General features: G+C 36.0%; 1 protein-coding gene across 1 annotated transcript; it reads right to left on the bottom strand.

Annotated features, from left to right (window-relative positions):
* Positions 1-367: 367 nt before the first annotated feature.
* On the bottom strand, positions 368-9,653 carry LOC145620240 (sec1 family domain-containing protein MIP3-like). Its single transcript, XM_081674877.1, has 7 exons — positions 9,356-9,653; positions 6,931-7,074; positions 6,244-6,393; positions 4,741-5,226; positions 1,287-2,804; positions 1,137-1,205; positions 368-811 (listed from the first exon to the last, which is right to left on the bottom strand). The coding sequence occupies exons 1-7, from the start codon at positions 9,401-9,403 to the stop codon at positions 683-685; spliced, it is 2,544 nt and encodes an 847-aa protein (XP_081531003.1). The 5' UTR covers positions 9,404-9,653; the 3' UTR covers positions 368-682.
* Positions 9,654-9,902: the final 249 nt, after the last annotated feature.

Raw genomic sequence — 9,902 nt, 5'->3', positions numbered from 1 at the left:
GGTTAACCCTGTCCTTAATTTCTCTATTTTTCTTTGGGATTTCGTTTAATTTGGCGGCGAAGCTACTGAAATTGTGACGGTTAACGTTGGTGGTTTATGAAATGAAGCAAGATTATTGGGAAGGAGGAAAAAAGAGATGAAAATGGAGGGGGATGAAAATGGAGCATAATGTCTGTTGAAGAAGATGACCCAAACTAGAAAAATAGTACATTAAAATTATAAAATATTCATAAAATTCCTTCTATTTACATATTTGCCATTTTGAGATACAAGGATACTGGGGCCTCCCCCAGAAGGCCAGAAGCACCTAGAGAAAGATATAAAATACTTCTTACTACACAAAAGAGTATGTACTAATACAAGACTGAAAGTGTAATAATATTGTTAAATTTTCTATTAATTTAAAGATCCGTCAGAATAAGACAAGTACGGACGACATATGCAACCAAGATCAGCAGCTGCAAACAAAGATTAAAGGCAGCTTCTCAACTCACTTAAAGAAAGATTAAAATTGCCTAAAATACAATGACTTACCTTTAATTTTACAAGCCCCGCCAAAGAAATATATATAATAAATAAAAATAAAATAAAAAAGTGATGTATGTAAAAATATACAACAGATGTGTAGGTAGCCTGCGCTGAGATTTGGGGGGAATCAGAACAATATCTACAGAGCTTAGAATTAGAAGTAACTAGAGTTTCCTAGCAGTAATTCAAACATGTCATCAGGGGTAAGAAGTGTTGTGCCACCAACTATAAGCTCGATATTTGGCATATCGCTTTCAGACAGTGCCTCAAAAGCTTCATGTACCTGGTGATGTGTAAAGGAAGATGATCAGGTCTCCTGGAAATACTCTACCAACTAAAATAGTCTGTCAACACAAGATTGTCAAATAATTTCACTTCAAAATAGCACACTTCTCAGTTCTCAAGCAAAAGACTCGAAACAAAAGTGAAAAGATTTCAAAGTGGTTCCTAATTTGGTAAAATCTCGAAACAACATTAAGAGGAATATCTGTAGAGCTTCAAAAGCACCAAAGCAGACCTACGTAATTCACAAGCACATTGAAAGCAAGAAAATATACTTGCAGAGGTTGACTGCAGGCAACATGAATAAAATATTTTAAATCACTGACCTCTTGGCCGTTGGTACCACCTATAACAAAAACAAGGATAATGTTTTGGTCTGCAAGACTAGGTTTTGCCTGCACAGATAACAGCATAAAATGAGTGAGTAACATTCAGAATTCACGTTTGTATTCTTTAAGAAACCATTTCTCCCTCACCTGGCCAAGGCCAAATCTTCCAAAAAGTCTTCCCACAGCTGAAGAATGATGCTCTAATCCAGGTACATCATATTTTCCCAGCGCTCTCAATAATAGCTTATATAGAAGACCTTTATTTTCAAAGGAATCACCACCAAAACCAACTTCTGAGGTAAAAGAACCTTCTCTTAGGGGTGCATTACTACTCTTTAAACCAGATAACTTGTAAAAGAACCTGAAAAGGCTATCAACTCTATCGCGCAACTCCAGTTTGAGCTGCATGTCATCATATCCTTGTTCTTTATTATTAGCACTATCAGCATCTTCATCACCCCATTCACCCCATCCATCACCATCAAAATCATCAAGGGACAATTCCTCCGTAGCCTTCAATTCCTTTGAACTGATTTTACTCCGATAAGCTTCAAGATCTTCAGCAAGACCCTGTATAAATTTGAGTTCCGATAATTCTGGGTTGTCAATTATTGCATCAACAATGGCTTCCTTCATTAAATGCTCTTCCTGCCATGAGAAAGGGCTAGTAGATCCTGATGAGGGGAAATTTTCACCCGCCAAAATATAGCCAGTTAATGTAAGGAGCAATGCATCCTTGAAAGAAATTAATCCTTGTGAGGACTTTGATTTTCCACCTTGAGATCTAGTTAAAAAGCTTTTATTGATCAAGTCCCCTATTTGAGAAGCAAGGCTTTGACTTGTGTCTCCTGCAGAAACGTGCAGCATTTTCTCTGCACTGATGAAAGCATTCCATTTGTCAGAATGTAAGTCTTCCAGAGCAGCCACTGTAGCAGCAGCCAACTGGATAACCCCTTTATTTTTAAGAAAGGATGAGTCAGTTGTAGCCAGCGCTTTTATCATGGGTTCCAACTCTGACTTTGTGGCAGAACCAGGTCGAGTTTTCACATTCACAGATATATTCTCCTTGCGCAAAGTTTCTTGGAGCCACTTCTTAACAAGTACAGACCCATCCTTCATTCGTCTCCCTAATACAGCTTCCAAATAGGGTGTTCCATGGAAACTTTCTGCAGCCATAAAGGATCCATCAAACAAATGCTCTATGGAGTCAGAGGACTTCTCATCTTGAATTTTGTTGCTTAGGTCAATCAGGTCCTGGATCTTTGAATCAGTGCTGCTGGAATTCCACCCATGAAGAAAAGCTTCAAAATTTTGCAGTAGCTGAAAATTATCAGTTCCATAGTCTTTTTTGAAAACATTGTCAAGAGGTATGCGAACATCAAGAGGTGCACGATGTACGCGAGTATTTGGCTTTGCCTGGGCTTGTGAGTTTCTTGCATGCATAGAAGGTGATTTTTCTCTACGAGGTAAAGCAGAATATACTCTATCAAAAAATGAATCAGCGTGGCTACATGGGGTCAGGAGATCAAGGGTGCGATCAATCAGCAACAAGCCTGCCGATCTTTTACGACGACCTACATCATAAAGGCTCGACATATCTGTCAATAATCTTCCAACAATTTTCGATTGATCCCCGAAGGAAAATATTTCCAATTTTAGATCCATCTACAAATCAAGAGAGAAGAAGAACATTAAGTAGAGAATAATAATTTTAATGATGTCCAAAACCAAGATTACAACCACCTATACCACCCAACAATCCAACATAGAAAAAGAAATCACTGTTGGTAAAGTCAATTCAATTTTAAGTTCCATGCAGGTAATATAGACTAGGCCCTTGGGCGCCCGATACCACAGAAGCACAGAGAACTCTGAAATTGTTGGTAACTTGCTTATTGTCTGATACTCATGAGGAAAGCACTTCAAAGATCCACACAAATTTCCTCAATTAAGTTTCACAAACATGCTTGATGTACTTCTGTGGTTTTGACTTTCAACAGCAACCAGCCAGCCTAGTATCAAAACAATATTCCCTTCTCTTCTATCACTATATATTTAAAAAAATAAGCAACTATGCTGGACTCTCCACGTACACAAATGAGGGGCGGTGAAGACAGACATGTAGGAAGGAAGAGATTGATGTAGAAAAGTAGGAAGGAAGATATTAACGTTGCAGAAAGTTAGTTTAATATGGGAGCAAGACGTGGGAGGATGAAGAAAGAGAAGAAAATGACATAATGAAAGGGTGGCTACATTAGGAACCATACAGCATTATTAGGAGTGCCAAATGAATTGTGTTAGACTTCTGCCTAATCACAAAGGTGTAGTGTACTTCCTCTTGTTTCACTAAAATTGATAAAATAGGATGTTTTAAGAGAATTATAACACTTCCCTTTTTGGTAACTTTTACAATAGCCCATTTACTTTAGTCATACTTGGCCACTCTTTCACTCTACTATTCTACCCTCCTTTTTATCAACTTAAGAATATACTTTTAGTAACCCACTCGCTTTCTCTCTCCTATAGCCAAAAATATTGCATTTTTGTTTAAATCGCAAGTATTGCAAAATAGAGAAATGAAGGAAATATTGAAAAGTGCTTGATTTACCTCTAGTCACTGCATGGACATCCCAATTGACCTTATAAGTGCAAAGACACTTTGTAATAACATATGGAGAAGTTTGAATATTAATTTAGTTCCTAAAATATTTAAGTGTACGTTCTCCTCGTAGAGGATTAGATCATAGAAAGAAGACAAAGCAGTGTAAAAAATATTAAGCTTATGTAGGACATAACTTTGTTACCAACAGCAGCAACAGTCAGTGAGTCAGCAGTTAACATATAAATATATTCCTGAATAATTCTTGCTTAATTCCCTTTTTATTGGTAAATCTGCATTCTAAACATGCACTCCCTCTGTTTCGAAATAATTTCTATTTTAAAACATGTAGCCCACTAATTTATTACTTCTTTAAAAAATATTGCCACTTTCATTAATTTATTATTATTTATCATACAACACTTCACTACTATACACTATTTTATCATTATTCTCTTACAATATTCCACATTTTTCACTTATCTCTGTTACTTTTCCATTTATCATATAACCATCAGATCAAAACAGAAGAAATATGTCACAGCTACTATAGGAAAAACCAAATATTTAACAAATTTACTGTTTTGTGCATGCGTGTTTATGTAATAAAATATGTGTGGCTTGAGGAGCTAGAGTAGAGGGTGAATATGTCACAGCTACTATAGGAACCAAATATTTAACAAATTTACTGTTTTGTGCATGCGTGTTTATGTAATAAAATATGTGTGGCTTGAGGAGCTAGAGTAGAGGGTTGAGGGTGGGGGAAAAAGAATAACTCCACTAGAAACTCATGGCAGAAATATTGAGACATAACATAAATGCAGCAGGACACTAATAGCTTTATTATGACTGTTAATATTATCTACTGTGTCACATATATCAACTCATAGATGTTTAGATATACTTGCAAGGCATATAACAAAACCTAAACCAATTTAACAAATTAAAGTATGGCAATGACAGCTTAACTGGCAGCTAAGTAAAAAAAAAAAAGTGTCTTACCTTAGAAGCTAAATAGTAGAGAAAATGGGCTGTAAGAGTAGCCCCAGGAACATCCTCACCATCAGAAGTAACACCGGTACTTAGTGGGGGCAACCCAGGGCTGAGTGAATGCTCATGCTCAGCTGACAAGCTAGCTTGAGCAACTGAACCTCCAGAAGGTAAGACAAAGAAATTTGGGGACAACGGGGAATATATCATAGGGAAATGCTGCACAGACACGGCCAACACTTGTTCTCTCTGCTTAAGATTATCTTCATTGATGCTTGACACACTAGGGCTAGTGACAACATGAGAAATATCTTTGTCATCAAGTTGGGCCCAACCTTCCTCGGAAGCCAAATTTTCCAATAAGTTTTTTTCATCCAACGGTTCTGGCTTTGTCTTGTGTTTATTCGAAAGCTCTTCATAATCTTGTATTAACAAAGATTCATATTCTCTAAATGCATCTGGGCCAAGGGGTGAATCTGGATATGCTGAGTGAGCTATCTGGGAATGGGAAAAATAAACTTATTTAATCACACAATGTCAGAATCACTGTGTAGAAAAAAAAGAATAGTATTATAAATCAAAGGTAAAGTTCTCTCACTTTCAGTTTTAGCAACAAGCAGTTACTCCAGAATGGCATTTTAGAAGTTAATTAGCTGATTGAACACTAACCTTTTTTCTTTTTTAGAAAATTGAAGCTAACTTAAAATATATGTGAATTAATAAAATGAGTGAAATACTCCCAAAAAGAATTGCGGAACTATAAATTTCCTGTAACAAATCAATGTAAAGTAACAAATTTCAATTACACACAAATTTCAATTTAATTATGGATGAAAGTTGTTATAAAATTACTAAAACAAAGATCCACAAAGCCAAAAGCATGGATGGGGTACAGGATACCATATCTAGAAGCACAAAATTCTGTATGTATATATAATATACTTCCTCGTTTCTTTTCTAGCTGACACATATTTCATTTTGGGAAATTTCTTTTTAGTTGACACGTTTCTATTTTGGGTAAGAATTATATTGTTATAAGTCAATTTTACCCTCACTCTCTCTTCTCTCACTTACCCCATGATAAACCCAATCTCTCTCCTCTCTCCTCCATAACCAACTGTCACTCCTCTCTCACAATCCCCCAGCACCCAAAATCATCTAAACTCATATCCGAATCAATGATTCATACATCAGTTCGTCACTCATGATTTTCTCTCTCTCCAAAATTTTCCAGCAATAGCAACAATTGATGAATTTATCTAACTTTATCTCCCTCAATCAATTGCAAATTTATGGATAAAAAATCAAACTTTCTTCCATATCTCCATCTCGATCTCCACCTTAGCTACACATCAAATGAAGACACCAATTTTGAAGATTAATGAAGCCATAAAACAGTGACCAAAAAAAAAAGTTCCAATGGAGAAAGGAAGGGAAGGAAGCAATGGAAAGAGAGAGAGAGAGAGAGAGAGAGAGAGAGAGAGAACAAAGTATCCACAAGCACAGCAAACAAACCTCTGAGATGGAAGTGAATATGCAACAATGCTGAATACTTGGGTGTGCTCCCAGACAGCGTAAGACATAGCGGTGCACATCACTCAAAAGGCATGATGTAATAACAACCACTTTCTTAGCAGAGTCTGTTGTTCCATTCCAATCAGCAACCTAATGCACCAAAAATAAAATCATCAGGTTCTTTTTTTGAGTTTGGTTAAATTGGAGCTACATGGTAAACATCATAATATGTGTTCATTATGAAAGCAATAAGAGAATTCATCATCTTACAGGGTAGGAAAGAAATTGAGACCAATACGCATGCAGAAAAAAATAACACATACTGAAGCACCGAAATTTCAAGATTGAATAATGTCAAAAAGATATTATCCCTCAGTAATTCATAAAAGTTATTCATCATCTTCATAAATAGGAAAGAAGCTACTCAAGAACACAAATTCCAAGATTAAATAATGTCAACAAGGTATTATCCCTCGGTAATTATAAACTGATTTCTTCCCCATGTCTTTCCTCCTTCACATATCAGGCCATGGATGTTGCCATCTAACAGCAGGGCAGAAGAATTGAAGAAGCAGAATGCCATTATTAGGCAGTTCAACATCCCATCAACATTTGCAAAAAACTTCCTGGTCCCAAAAACATCATTACAACATATAAACAAGACAAGTGGAGATCAGATATCCTTACCATGTCAAGCGGGGACATGTTCTCCAAGCAGCAAACAGCACGTGCTCCATATTCCAATAACAAAGAGAATGCACCAATAAATTGGAAACTCTCTGTGCATCCCGCATCTAGGTAAACAACAGCCTCATGAAGGTGTTCTGATATCTACATATATTTCAAGCAAAAACCATCAGAGAACTACTTCGCTAGCTAGCAGTAGAAGAGAATAGTAATATATAATTAAATTAATAAAAACACTGACACTCCATTTGTCCCTGAGAAAAACAGGCCATAATGGCCCTCAATCTGTTTGGATTGCGCCAAAAATAACAATTCATCTCAATCTGTTCAAAATTTGAACATTCCTGTAAGACAAAACCCTTTCAAGGAAGAACACTGAGTTGCATAGCAGAGAAAAACAAAGTTTTTACTGTTATGGTATTTTGTTTTTTAACAAAAATTTTAAGCAAAATTGTGGTACAGTGGTACTAATAATTTTAAGCAGTGTTATGCCACATGATTGGAGGAAAAGCACGTTAAAACTTATTTATAAGAACAAAGGTAATGGTCAAGATGGCTCAAACTATCAAGGAAGCTCATGAGTCACACCATGAAACTAAGGGAGAGAGTGACAGACTTTAAATTGAGCAAAATTGTGGTAAGATTCCTTAGTGTATGATGTTTGCAGATGATATTCTCTTGGTGGAGTATACTGAAGTTGGGGTTTATGCCAAATTAGAGCAATGAAGTCAAAATATAGAACCTTGGGTTCAAACTAAGTCACGGCAAGAATGAGACATGGAATGTATTTTAGACACTAGGAGGAAGTCTAGCAGAGATATAGTAATATAGATGGCAAGGAGGAGCCCATGAGTGAGTGTTTAGGGTAGATTTTGTAAGAGAATAGAAAATTTGACCAAGATATAACCAATGAGATCAAGTCTAATTGGCTCGAATGGAGAGGAGGTATCATGTGTGACCATAGCATACCTTTGAAGTTAAAGGGAAAATATTATCGGGCAGCTGTATGGGTCATGTTGGGCATTCAAGTAAAATCATATTAGTAAGATGGGAGTAGCAAATATGGGTGAAATAGAGATGACTATGATGAGATGAATGTGTGGAAACACCTTATTAGGTGAAAAGTTGGAGCTGCAGACATTAAGGATTAAAAAAAAAAAAAAAAAAAAAAAAAAAAGGAGAATCGATATTCGTTGCTTAGGGTATGTTAGGTAAAAATTGGAAGATGTGCCAGAAGAAAAAAAAAAGTAGAGGGTTGGGATAAGGGGGTTTTGTGTCTTAGAAGAAGCGGGGGGAAGACCTTGACTTGGATGGAAGAATTTAAGAAAGACATGAAGAAGTTAGGATTGCAAGAGCATATAAAATTGTACAGAAGTAATGGAAGGAGAGCATCCTCGTTGACGAGTACAAGAAGTAAAATCCTACTCCTTAATTCGTTTAGGCAAACCACCTTTGGTATCAATGCTTCAAAGATGGTATGCCTACACGAACTACGGAGTAGGATTTTACTTCCTATACTCGTCAACTCTTAGGGGGCGTTTGGTTAGTGTATTTTTTGGATTGGAAACGGATTCGATTATACCGTTACCGTGTGTTTCGTTTGACGGCATGGTAACAATTACCATTACCTAAGGGTAATGGTTACCCCTCATTTGTTACCACTCAAAAACTTGGGTAACAAATATCCTTATCCTCTTCTTAACAAATACCCTTTCCATGGTAAAACCAAACAAATGAAAAGGTAATAGCTAAATGATTCCTTTCCCCCTCTTATTTGTTTCGTTTCCACTTCATTTTCCATTTTCCGAACCAAACACCACCTTAATCATATCACAATAAGAGCAAGCTAAGATTGAGGGCAATATATTAAGGGGTAATAAAAGTCAGGCCAAGAAAAATGAATGTAAATAAATAATCATCATCATTTATTTCCAACTTATTTAGCAACATAGAGTACAACTATAATCTCCCTCACATCGACACTCCACTTCTGCTCAGATAATTTCTTAAGTCATGGGCTAGAATTCATCAGTAATGGTGAATATCAACAATCTAATTCCAAAGTCCACAATGAATTTCTGTCCGAATCAATAAACTCAAACATAAGGCATACAAATCAAGAGCACACTTGAGTTCAATCCGAATGAAAACGAACAATACGCTGTGCATTCACCTCCAAACAAATAATTTTGTTCATCATCAACAGCTGAAGCTAAGTTCAAATTTGCAGTAAAAATAAAATCTTCCTATGTTCAAATACCAACTCAAGCCCAGAAACTTAAGTAACCCCAAACAAAGGCATTCTATACACCATTGCATGACTAAGAACCTAACATTTGATCAATAAATTCTAGGGCATTGCAAATTTAATACAATCAATTCAATGAAAAAGCACAATTAAAAAATCAGGAAGAAGAAGATTTACCTGTTGTATGGAATCAAGGGATGACTTGATTACATTAACAGTAGACATGATTGATCATCCCAGATTGTGAAATCGAGGAAAAAGTTTGAAATTGAACCTAAAATTGGGGAAAGATAATTTGATATTGAATTAAGAGTGATTTTGATTAAAAATTGAAATAGTTAAATCTAGGGAAAGGATTGTAAGTTGAAATAATAAAGGTTAGAGGTAAGAAATGCAAGTGATGACTGTAATTATTAGGGAAGCGTGAACCGGCAGCGGTGCAATTCCGGCAGAATATAGCGGGTATTCCGGGAGGTCGTAGGAAATGTTCGTTTACTACTCTATGTACGTAGTACTTTTTTTAATTAACCTTTTGCATGCACCCGGTTTACAATAATTTTATTATACATCGAATATTTTATGAAAAGTGACCTTTTTTTCTTATAAAAGTAAACCTTTTATTTTTACTAAAGTGACCCATATTTTCACAAAAGTGACCTTTTTCACAAAAGTGACCCTTTTTTTTACAAAAGTGATAGGCCTATATTTTCACAAAAGTTACCCT

This window comes from Chenopodium album, chromosome 27 (assembly GCF_948465745.1).
Source record: "Chenopodium album chromosome 27, dcCheAlbu1.1, whole genome shotgun sequence".
Lineage (NCBI taxonomy): Eukaryota > Viridiplantae > Streptophyta > Magnoliopsida > Caryophyllales > Amaranthaceae > Chenopodium > Chenopodium album.
The sequence above is the reverse complement of the archived record's forward strand: the minus strand, read 5'-3'. Positions and strand labels throughout refer to the sequence as shown.

Excerpts from the sequence above, each read along its gene's own strand:
- LOC145620240 (XM_081674877.1), bottom strand. The coding sequence starts at position 9,403 with ATGTCTACTGTTAATGTAATCAAGTCATCCCTTGATTCCATACAACAG. Across the intron at positions 5,227-6,243 it reads TATTCACTTCCATCTCAGAG|ATAGCTCACTCAGCATATCC; the intron begins GTTTGTTTGCTG and ends TCCCATTCCCAG. Across the intron at positions 2,805-4,740 it reads TCTACTATTTAGCTTCTAAG|ATGGATCTAAAATTGGAAAT; the intron begins GTAAGACACTTT and ends CTTGATTTGTAG.